Source organism: Jaculus jaculus, chromosome 8, assembly GCF_020740685.1.
Source record: "Jaculus jaculus isolate mJacJac1 chromosome 8, mJacJac1.mat.Y.cur, whole genome shotgun sequence".
NCBI lineage: Eukaryota > Metazoa > Chordata > Mammalia > Rodentia > Dipodidae > Jaculus > Jaculus jaculus.
The window spans coordinates 84,509,443-84,521,773 of NC_059109.1; the positions used below are offsets into that span (position 1 = coordinate 84,509,443).

A 12,331-nucleotide genomic window follows, 5' to 3' on the forward strand; every position below is an offset into this window, starting at 1 on the left:
GCAAAGTCCAAACACAACACATGTGACACTTTGTGCATCTGACTTTACATGGGTACTAGGAAATAAAAACCCAGGTTGTTCAAGCTTTGCAAGCAAGTGAATAGGGCCATTTTACCTTCATTTTCCCCTTATATATTTTGGCAATTTCCTATAATGAATACAATGTATATCTTCTAGAAGGAAGAAACTAAAACTAAAGATGAAAGCAACATAGCTTGGGCTGAGGAAGTTCAGAGAAGTTTCCAATCCCCAGACCAGTAGAAAAATTAAACAACTCTCATTGGAGGTCATATAGATTTTGACCCACACCTGAGGCTGGTTTTAAAGTATGCCAGATCTCAATATTAAACATTCTAGCAAGGTAGAATTTCCTTATTTAAGCAAATATCTGCTTTTAAAACCATTTGTAGCTAAATATGGTGGTCAGCACAACTATACTCATAGCTCTCAGGAAGCTTAGGCAGGAGGTCTAAGTTTGAGGCCAACTTGGGCTTCATAGTAAGAGCCTATCTCAAAAAAACAAATTCTAAATCATGCTGTAGCTTTTTATATGGCCAATAGGGCATTGGTTGGCCTGTAAAACTAGCTGCAGCAGGATCCACATTCCTAGCCAAGATCAGGTCCACACACGAAACAGTACCACAAAGGCACTCAACAGCTAAAAGCCCAGGGGAACATACACTCAGGATGAACTCTCTTGGCAAACAACCCAGTGATTCCATCATCAGAGAACCCCAGATTTGGTTTAGAGCCCTGTATAAGATAAGATCACTCAGCCCTGCATTTACCCTGCTTCTTGGAAACTGGGTACTTTTGGGGGTGATGCAAATGGGTTGGAACTAGTTGGAGGTGGTATTTACACAGTATTATGAATGTGTCAAATATCACTGTGTTGTTTTATTTCAAATGGTTAAATCTTGTATTATACAAACTTTACCTCAAAATTTTTATTTTAGTTTCATTTTGAGAAAGGGGTTCACTATGTATTCCAGGCTGGCCTTAAACTTATGATCCTCATGCTATGTTCTCCAGAGTGTGGAAATTATAAACCATGTACCACCACAGCCTGCCCTAATATGCTTTTAAACATTTAATTTGGGGAAAAACAGGCAAATTTTAGCATGCCCACATGGTACTATAAAATCCAGACACTTTAAGGAAAAAAAAAATGGAGCGATAGCTCAGCAGTTAAAGGCACTTGCTTACAAAGCCTGATGACCCAGGTTCAATTTCCCAGTACCACATAAAGGCAGATGCATGAAGTGACATGTGTCTAGAGTTCATTTGCAGTGGCTGAAGGGCCTAGCACACCCATATTCATTCTTGTTCTTTCTCCCTCTGTGCCTCTTTCTGTCTTTCTCAAATGAATAAAATATTTTTAATATATTTTTAAAATATTTTACTTATTTTTTTGAGAGAGAGAGAGAGAGAGAGAATATGGGTATGCCAGGGTCTCTAGCCACTTCAAATGAACTCCAGACAAATGTGCTACATTGTGCATCTGGCTTTATCTGGGTACTAAGGAATTGAACATGGGTCCTTTGGCTTTGCCAGCAAGCACGCCAACCACTAAGCACTCCCACCAGCCTGAAATATTTTTAACAAATAAAGTAAATAAAATACAGACAATCCTTGGCTCATGTACTCATTCAACAAATCCTGACTATACCCCAGGCAAGCCAGATGAGGTCCTAATGACACAGAAGTCAGGAAGGAGTCAAGAAGTACATGAAGTACAGAAGTCCACAAGCAGATGGGTACTGTGGATAGCCACTCTAGTTGCAACAAAGTGTGGGTAGGTGGGATAATACAGGCAAGACCAGAGGCAAGTAGATCCTTCCAGACACAAAGGGCAGTGGTTTGGATGGAGGTATTCCCTTCCAGACCTGAAGGGCAGTGGTTTCGATGGAGGTATTCCCTTCCAGACCTGAGGGGCAGTGGTTGTGATGGAGGTATTAACAGTAGTTTGGACAAGACATTACAATGAGGATGCAGACTGATGCCCACTGAGATGGATTAAAGGGATCTGAGGTACCTCAGAGCTCTGTGGTGACAACAGAAAGCATCCAAGCCCTGGACCACATGGTAGGGCAGATGATGACTTAACATATACAAGGTCCTGGACTCAACACCCATGACCAAAAAGAAAAATTAGTTCTACAGAACATGGAGAGAGAGAGAAATTTTGTGCATGTGTGTATGTGTGCATATGTATGTTTAAGAGAAAAGAATAAGCAACATTGCTGATACTAACAAAGCTTGGTGTGTGCACTTCTAAGCAGACTTTTTAGAGAGAGAAAATTGACACCAAGGCCTCAGCCACTGCCATCAAACTCCAGACACTTGTGCCATATAGTGGACATGTGCAACCTAGCACTTGACTGACCTCTGTGTGTCCGGCTTACATTGGATCTGGAGAGTAGAACATGGGTCCCTAGGCTTCACAGGCAGGTGTCTTAATCACTAAGCCATCTCTCCAGCCCAGCATTATTTTTTAAATATTTTTCATTATTTATTGAGAGAGAGAGAATGGGTGCTCTAGGGTCTTGGCTGCTGCAAACAAATCCAGATGTGTGTGCCCCCTTGTGGCGCATGTGCGACATTGCATACTTGCATCACTGCCTTCGTGGGACCTGGAGATCCCAACGACCTTAGGTTTCACAGGCAAGTGCCATAACCACTAAGTCATCTCTCCAGCCCCTAAGTATTATTTTAACCAGGAAATTATCCTGGAATGCTTTTTTCTCTTGTGTTAATAATAGCATCATAGATAACAGAGGAGAATCTATCTTGGTGGTTTTCCCTTTGGAAAACTCACCTGGTTTTTATAAAAAATAACCAACAGAAGGCTGGAGAGATGGCTCTGCAGTTAAAGAGCTTGATTTTGAAGCCTAAGGACCCAGGTTCTATTCCCCAGTATCCATGTAAGACAGATACACAAGATAGTACATGTGTCTGAAGTTTATTGCAGTGGCTAGAGGCTGTGGCGTGCCCATTTTCTCTCTTTTGCTCTCTCAAATAAATAAATAAATAAAATATATTTTAAAAAATAATCAACAGATTATTTATAACCCCCTGGGAACGAAGTCCTTACTCCCTCAAAACTATTTCAAGTCAGGTGTGGTAGCTCACACCTATGATCCGATCATTTGGGTGGCTAAAGAAGGGGATCATAATGACCTTGATGCCAGCCCAAGCTACAAAGAAAGTGCCAGTTAACCTGGGCTGGAAAGAGATCCTGCCTATAAATAAATTAATTAATAAGAACTATTTGAAACCCAGCTTCTAGGTTTAAATTTTGTCGAATAAACTACTACTCTACACTTCCTCACCTGTGAGACTTCTCTGTTTAAATTGGTCTAGTTGATTTTGTCTGTCTTTAAATGTAAGGCTATTTTGATTTTGGGATAGAAACATATTTATTACTCTTTTTCTTTTTCTCCCAAGTGTTTGACTTATGTTAAGCTAAACCAATGGCCCATAAGTGTTGGTTTCTAAGCAGTTCTTCCTCAAAAGTTGGATATAGGAGGGAAGGAGCCACAGCGGGAGGTAGGGTGTCACCTGAGGATATGACAGCAGGCCCATGTTTAAACAAGTATGCCTGCACTCTTTTGAGAGAAGCTGTGTGAATCATTGCCACTGCCACTTGTAAGATGGAGCTACACACACCTGGAGCGCCACACCTAAGGACAAACGCTCAGAACTCAATTCTACCTACTCAGGATCTGGAAAAACTCAACACCGTGAAAGCCATATGCACCATTTCTCATTAAACCAATAACTTTCAAAGTAGTTATAGTGATTCTTTTAGAAGATGCTAATATAATTTATATGTTAGACATACAAAACTTTATTTACTCTGGTATCTAAATATACTTTACAATTGAAATGTATTCTGAATAAAGGCAACAAGATTAGTTTTTCACCAACATGTTCTCCAAGCTACCCCCTACCCTTTTTTGGTTTTTTGAGATAGGGTCTTGCTCTAGCCCAGACTGACCTGGAATTCACTATGTAGTCTCAGGGTGGCCTCGAACTCATGGCTATCCTCCTACCTCTGCCTCCCGAGAGCTGGGATTAAAGGCGTGCACCACCATGCCTGGTGTCACTATGTAGTCTTTTAATGGTATAAATTTATAATAATATTGAATGCAAGTGGGAGACATTAAAAATGGGCTTGGAGATATCCATGACCTCATAGTGCCTGATACTACCTACACAAGACCATCATAAGAGGAAAAAAAGACCATGACATCAAAATAAGAGAGAATGATTGAGATGGGGAGGGGATATGATGGAGAATGGAATTTCAAAGGGGAAAGTGGGGAAGGCAGAGGTAGGAGGATTGCCGTGAGTTCGAGGCCACCCTGAGAGTACAGAGTGAATTCCAGGTCAGCCTAAGCTACAGTGAGACCCTACCTTGAAAAAACAAACAAACAAAAAAGACTACATAGTAGATTCCAGGTTAGCCTGGGCTAGGGCAAGATCCTATCTGGGAAAAAAAAAAAACAAACAAACAATAAGTACAAGGTTGGAGAGATGGCTTAGTGGTTAAGGAATGTGCTTGTCTACAATGTTTAACACCCCAGTTCAATTCAAGTACACACATAAAGTCAGATGCACAAAGTGGTGTCTGGAATTTGTTGCAGCAGCTGGAGGCTCTGGTGCACACTCCCTCCCTTGTCCTCTCCCTCTCTCTGCTGGCAAATTATTAAAAAATATTTATTAAAAGCCAGGCACATGCCTTTAATCCCAGCACTCGAGAAGCAGAGGTAGGCAGATCGCCGAGAGTTCAAGGCCACCCTGAGACTACATAGTGAATTCCAGGTCAGCCTGAGCTAGAGTGAGACCCTACCTTGCAGGGAAACACACACACACACACACACACACACACACACACACACACACACATACATATATACAGGCTGGAGAGATGGCTTAGTGGTTAAGGCACTTACACACACACACACACACACACACACACACACACACACACAGAGGCTGGAGAGATGGCTTAGTGCTTAAGGCGCTTGCCTGCGAAGCCACGTTCTACTCTCCAGATCCCACTTTAGCCAGAGCACAAAGGTGAGGCAAGTGCAAGGTCACACATGCCCACTAGGTGATGCAAATGTCTATCATTCAATTGCATTGGCTGAGGCCCTGATGTACCAATTCTCTCTCTCTCTCTCACTCACTCGCTCTCCCTCTTTTTCTAAAATAAAAAAATTTTTAAATACAAAAGGTAAGGGACTGGAAAGATGGCTCAGTGGTTAAGGTGCTTACTTACAAAGTCTAAGGACCCCCATTCAAATCCCCAGTTATATCACACTAGATGCACAAAGTGGTGCATGCATCTAGAGTTTGTGTGCAGTGGCTAGAGGCCCTGGAGTGCCCAATCTCTGTCTCTATCTGCCTTTTTCTCTCTCTCAAATAAATATAATTCAATTTTTTAAAAAGTAAGTACAGCCAGGCACGGGGGTGCACACCTTTAATCCTAGCACTAGGGAGGCAGAAGTAGAAGGATCACTGTGAGTTCAAGGTCAACTGAGACTACATAGTGAATTCCAGTTCAGCCTTAGCTACAGTGAGACCCAATGTGGGGGGTGGGGAGGAGCTTAGTACAGGCTGGGCATGATGGTGCAAGCCTTTAATCAGAGCACTTAAGGCCAGACTGGGATACAGAGTAAGTGCCAGATCAGCCTGTGCTAGGGTGAGACCTGATCTCAAAAACCACAAGGGGAGTGAAGGCAGGCTAGAGAGATGGCTCAGGAGTTAAGGCACTTGCTTTAACAATCCTGGTTCAATTCCCCAGTACCCATGTAAAGCCAGATGCACAAAGTAGTGCATGCATCTGGAGTCTGTTTGGCTAGTGGCTAGAGACCACCCATTCTATCTCTCTCTGCTTACAAACTGCTTACAAATATATATGTGTGTGTGTGCGTGTATACATATTTTTAACTTCATATGGAATATATGTATATTTAAAAACAGCAAATTATAATACAACATATGTAGAACCTCCAGAGTGTGTCAATCGTGTTATAGCTCAAAGCCAACATAGTTTAACCAGTTACCATGTTCCTGCTTTCATTGATATTCTGGATCAATGAAAACTGGAACTGGACAGCATAATGTCACCTCTGGTGGTTACATTCAAATAAAACTGCTGGCTAGGAGTGGTGGTTCAAAATTTTAATCCCAGCACTTGGGAGGCTGAGGTAGGAGGATCTCTGTGAGTTCAAGGGCAGTCTGAGACTAATTCCAGGCCAGCCTGGGCTAGAGCAAGATCCTACTTCAGAAAACAGAAAATTGCCAAAAGTATGCATATCCTTGAAAAACTCAACCTCCTGCACAATCCAGCCCTGTAACATCAATAGGTATACCTTGCTTGTCCTCCATTATCACTTGTTTTTTAGAGAGCCAGGAAATGTCTCACTTCTCTAATTCCAGGCCACAGTCCTAACGGTCAGGTAAGGTAACTTATTTGTCCCCACATGAAAACTCTGTGTGGTTTGTGTTCCTGCTCCCACACAGAGCCAGGGATGGATGCTGTAAAAATGGCTAGTATTTGTTTGGCACATATTAAAGTGCAGACCTGGATTAGGCACATCCCCAACATCTCTGCTAAGTTAGAATTACATGCCCTTAACTAGAAAGGTATACTGTGATTTGAGCATGGTCCGCTCCCTCCAAATTCAGGTTGAATTTAATATCTATTGAGAAATATTAAAGAAGTACTACCAGGTAGGACCTTTAAGAGGCCTTTATGAATGGACAATCCATTCATGTGATTTATAGAGGAATAGTTATCTGAAAATAGTCTACTATAAAGACCAGTTTAGCTAGGTCTCTGCCTCACTCCTTCCTTCATCATGTGATATTCTACACAGCTGCACAACTCTGCAGGAAAAATGACCATTGCCAGATGTAACTCCTCAAACCTTGAGCCTGAACCCTAAACTTCTCTTTAAAAACTTAACAAGTCTGTAGTACTGCATTATAATTAAGAGGAAGCCAACTAAGACAATGTCTCTATGGACATTTAAATTGATCCTACCCTAGAACAGACTCCAAGGACAGCAGGTAACAGCACTCTACCCAAAAGGGGCACATTACAGATATCAAACTAAACTCTCTGATATTTAAAGAATATGGAAGGGGGCTGGAGAGATGGCTTAGCGGTTAAGTACTGGCCTGTGAAGCCTAAAGACCCCGGTTCGAGGCTCGGTTCCCCAGGTCCCACGTTAGCCAGATGCACAAGGGGGCGCACGCGTCTGGAGTTCGTTTGCAGAGGCTGGAAGCCCTGGCTCGCCCATTCTCTCTCTCCCTCTATCTGTCTTTCTCTCTGTGTCTGTCGCTCTCAAATAATAAATAAATAAAAAATGGACAAAAAAATATTAAAAAAAAAAAAAGAATATGGAAGGGATATAAACCTACAAGACAAAGGTCAATCCCCCCCCCACAAAACAAAACAAGGGCTCCTGAGCAATCCATTGCTATCCCATATCAACTCCTGTTTTGTGCATATATGCAATCTTCCTGATGTCTGCCACCAGTACATGCAGCTGCCCAAGCCACCTCTTCTAGTCATCCTGACTTCTGTCTGTACGTCACTATCCATAGACAACCAACACCAACTCTGTGCTGATGCCTCTTGAAGAAATCTATTTTTCATCTGTCTTCCATGGTTCCTTGAGCCCAATGCATTTCACTCTCTGGAATTCTGCATTGCCCCACTTCCCTCCCTACTATACCGACTCTGTGTCACCGTGACTGCTACTGTATGTACATATGTACACACACAGCCCTCTTTGACAAAGCAGAGCCCACGCCACACATTGGGTTAAATCTAATAACCAGCTTTATCCTGTATCTGATTATCCATTTCCTTCATGGACTTTCATCAAATGTCACCTTATATATGCAGATTTTTGGTCACCCAAACTTTCAATGCCTACTCCTGACGGTCCAGCTGGATTACAGAATCCACATGAGCTCAGATGTACAAAGTAACACGTGCAAGTGGAGTTAATCTGCTGTGGTAGGAGGTCCTGGTGCACACACATATTCACTCACTCTCTCTTGCTCTTTCTCTCTCCCTGCCATCTCCCTTTCCTCCCTCCCTCCCTCCTTTCAAATATATTTTTTAGTAAAAAAACTAAAGCTATAAGTGCAATTATCTTCAGATGTGCCATGACTGAGATAGTCACCTCACCATCTGTGCAATTTAGAAGTAAAAACAGAGAAAAAGATACAAGATAACAAAGAATACAAAAATTACTAACACTTGCTAATAAAGTATTAGCTTTAAAATATCAAAAATTAAATACTAAAAGTCTAAAACTTTAGACCACAATGGAAAGGCAAAGGGGAATCATGGTCAAATTCTTGTCTCAACATGGAGACTGCAAGTGAATGACCAGCTGGGATCAAAAAGGCTGGGCTGGAGAGATGGCTTAGCAGGCCTGCAAAGCCCAAGGAGTGCGGTTCAATTCCCCCAGAACCATGTAAACCAGATGGACAAGGGGCACATGTATCTGGAGTTCATTTGCAGTGACTGGAGACCCTGACATATTCATGCTCTTTCTCTCTCTCTCCTTCTCTCCTTCTCTCTCTCAAATAAATAAATAAAATACATATTTTTTTTAAAAAAAAGTGGGGGAGAGAGTGAGGGAGAATACAGAGATGGCAGAGTAGTTAAAACTGTTTGCTGGGCTGGAGAGGTGGCTTAGTGGTTAAGCACTTGCCTGTGAAGCTTAAGGACCCCGGTTCAAGGCTCAGTTCCCCAGGATCCACATTAGCCAGATGCACAAGGAGGCACACGCATCTAGAGTTCATCTGCAGTGGCTAGAAGCCCTGGCACTCCCACTCTCCCCTCTCTCCCTCTCTCTCTCTCTCTCTCTCTCTCTCTCTCTGTCGCTCTCAAATAAATAAATAAAAATAAATTTTTTTTTAAAAAAACGGTTTGCTTGCAAAGCCTGCCAACTCAGGTTCAATTCCCCAGTACTCATATAAAGCCAAATATATTTTTAAGAAAGCTACAACACAATAAAGCAATACCCATGCAGGAAATTTTCTGCTTTCCAAAGGCAGCTTAATTTAAACTTGAATAACTAACTAGTAGATAAACTATACTTATTGTCTCTCCCATAGGGAACCTGTGTAAACCTTAAGCCTACAATGTTAATAATTTCAGTTTCAAAAGTTTTACTTTATAGGCAATAAATAAATAAAATAATAGCAGTTGTAAAATCACTGCAATCCCTGTAAGCTAATAAGGTAAAAATAAAGATTCAGGCCACATCAGATACTACTGTACCATTCAATTAACAGTTTTGGAAGAAAATCTCAGACAGCTCATGCTTAAATGGTCTTGAGACAATCCAACTCCATCTACCTGAGTTCCCTCAAATGCTCCCCAAGGCCTAGAAGTCCACAAGGACAACCCTGAAGGTGACCAGACTGCTGTGTGCTCACTTCTCATTAACTCCTTACTTCTATTCTTTCTCCCCAACATTCTCTTACAAAACTATATCTTCCTGCATTCCAGCAATATACTTCAAAGGCCCTTTATAGTAGTTCCCCTCTCTGGGAGAGACCCTCTAACTGCACAACTTTGTGCCCCATTCAGCAGGAAATAGTTAATGATCTGATGTCATTCATTGCCCCTTGTCCTGTAACAGCAGTTAGAGTGTTTTCTCATGAGAAAGGGAAATGAGGGGGGATAGAGTTACAATGACTGAACCCCTGAAGGTAAAAAGGGCAGGAAAGTTTTTCTTATCGCTTGCCTAGTTCCAAAGAACTGGTTTTCCACAAACAGTCAGGACCCCTCCAGGGAGGGAGGTCTTTCATAGGATTTAAACATTGTAGTTGGTCAAGTTCAGCCCCTGGAACTTGGTGCCAGAGCTAACCTCTTCCTGAGATAGCCTCTAGCCATAACCAACCAGCTGTCCCTCTGGTTTACCTGGGCCAAAAGACAGCCCACCACCCTAAAGGTATAAACACCTTTGCAAGGGGAGGATAGTCTCTTTCACTTGCTCTCTGATCCCTTGGGAACTTCCAGCTGTGGGTGAGTTGTTTTTCCCTAACTGGTCTAGGCTAACCCAGGCCCAGCCAGAGGTCCCCTCAGCCCTTACTTACTCTCTGCATGGGTTCTGTATCTCCTCCAGCTCCCCGCATGGTGGGAGCTCCTTAAACTTTCTTTTCTCTTTTCTTTCCACATTTTTTCCCCAGATTGCTATCTGGTCACATGGACTCCTGAGCTACACCAGGCTCACGTGGGCTTTTGGGCTCCACGGGGTGTACTTCTCTCCACTTTATCTCCCCTTACTTCCCAGCCTTCCCCTTTGTAAAATCTGAATAAAATGTATTTGAAAAAAAAAAAAAAAAAGAGCTATACATGGGTGACACACGCCTTTAATCCCAGCACTAGGGAGGCAGAGGTAGGAGGATCACCATGAATACAAGGCTACCCTGAGACTACATAGTGAATTCCAGGTCAGCCTGGGCTAGGGTGATATCCTACCCTGAAAAACAAAAAACAAAACAAAACAAAAAGATAAGTAGTCAGCCAATCTCTTCTACATGCACTACATTACTACATGCAACCAAGCTCTACGACATGAACGAGTAAGGCTAGGAGGGAAAAAAATTCCATGCCCAAGTTTCAAATAATCCTAGACTGTTTTTTTTTTGTTGTTGTTGTTTTGTTTTGTTTTTGTTTTTCGAGGTAGGGTCTCGCTGTAGCTCAGGCTGACCTGGAATTCCCTATGTAGTCTCAGGGTGGCCTCGAACTCACAGCCATCCTCCTACCTCCGCCTCCCGAGTGCTGGGATTAAAGGCGTGTGTCACCCATGTATAGCCCAGCATAGAACGGTATTTTTGATATAAACCCTATTAAGAGAAAAACAACTTGACACAAGTTTTCTATAAAGAGGATTTTTTCTTCTTTTAAACCAATACTTGAAATGACAAAGTATGTAAAAATCAATAGGTAGCCAGGCGCAGTGGCGCATGCCTTTAATCCCAGTACTCAGGAGGCAGAGGTAGGAGGATTGCTGTGAGTTCGAGGCCACCCTGAGACTACATAGGGAATTCCAGGTCAGCCTGAGCTACAGCGAGACACTACCTCGAAAAACCAAAAGAAAAAAAAATCATTAAGTAGATTTATACTCATCAAGTAATGGTATATTTTGGGAGAAAAAAAGTCTTAGCCGGGCGTGGTGGCGCACGCCTTTAATCCCAGCACTCGGGAGGCAGAGGTGGGAGGATCACCGTGAGTTTGAGGCCACCCTGAGATTCCATAGTGAATTCCAGGTCAGCCTGGGCTAGAGTAAGACCCTACCTAAAAAAAAAAAAATCAAGTCTTTAACACAGTAAGCACCAAGTGCTTTAAAACACGAACAGGTTTGTTTCCTATCTGGAGTTAATTGCAGCAGATCATATGACTGTCGGGTGAGAGCAGAGCAAGATCAACAACATGTGAAAGGCACTTGATTGTCAATCAATCCCTTAGTGTTCACTGAAACAATGAGTCCTGAGGACTGCACAGATGGCCCAGCATCTTGTTGCAAAGCCTGACAGCCTGAGTTTGATTCCCCAGTACACATATTAGCATGCGGACATCTTTGTGCATACGCCCACACATATATTAACATGCATACTCACATGCACACCACATACACAACAAAGGGAAGGAGGGAGGGAGTGTTTATCTGGGTGTGATTCCAAATTCAAGGCCAGTCTGGACTCCACTTCAAGATCCTGTCTCGAAAAAAGAAGGCTGGAGAGATGGCTCAGATGTTAAATGCACATTCATTCAAGACCTAATGGCCTGGGATTGAGTCCCCAGTATGCACATAAAACCAGATGCCCAAAGTGGCATATACATCTACAGTTTATCTGCAGTGGCAATTCCTAGTGCACCCATACATACACACTCTCTCCCTTCCTTTCTCTGTAATAAATAAATTACAAGTATTGAAGTCTATCTATACTTATTCAGGATTGAAACTAAAAGGTGTGGGGGGTGGGGTACTATTACCGGAAGAGTAAAGAAAGTGGGGTGCTTGGCTTCATCTTCATATTTGCCTTCTGTGGAACTGCCAGCCTCCATAGATTTGGATGTGGTGTTCTTCCCGATGCCCATCATGAAGAGATGTCAGGTAATGTGCTCAGATCTTGGCCGGGAGTGGCGCAGTGAAGGCTTATTCAAGGAGCCCAAAACCAGTGTCAATTCTTCTTCCTCAAGCACCCAATTCTCAGATAAGGATTAGTTTCATGAGAAACATCTCTAAGCACCTGAAAGACAGTGCAAAATAATCACCTCAGG

General features: G+C 42.5%; 1 protein-coding gene across 4 annotated transcripts in view; it reads right to left on the reverse strand.

Moving 5' to 3' along the window:
* Slc23a2 (solute carrier family 23 member 2) overlaps nt 1-12,331 on the reverse strand; it is a 151,075-nt gene that overhangs the window by 77,197 nt on the left and 61,547 nt on the right. For all 4 annotated transcript variants that reach the window (XM_045156050.1, XM_045156047.1, XM_045156048.1 and 1 more), the window contains exon 2: nt 12,044-12,300. In XM_045156050.1, coding sequence (XP_045011985.1) covers nt 12,044-12,151 — 108 coding nt within the window. In that variant the 5' untranslated portion in view covers nt 12,152-12,300. The remainder of the gene's footprint in view (nt 1-12,043; nt 12,301-12,331) is intronic.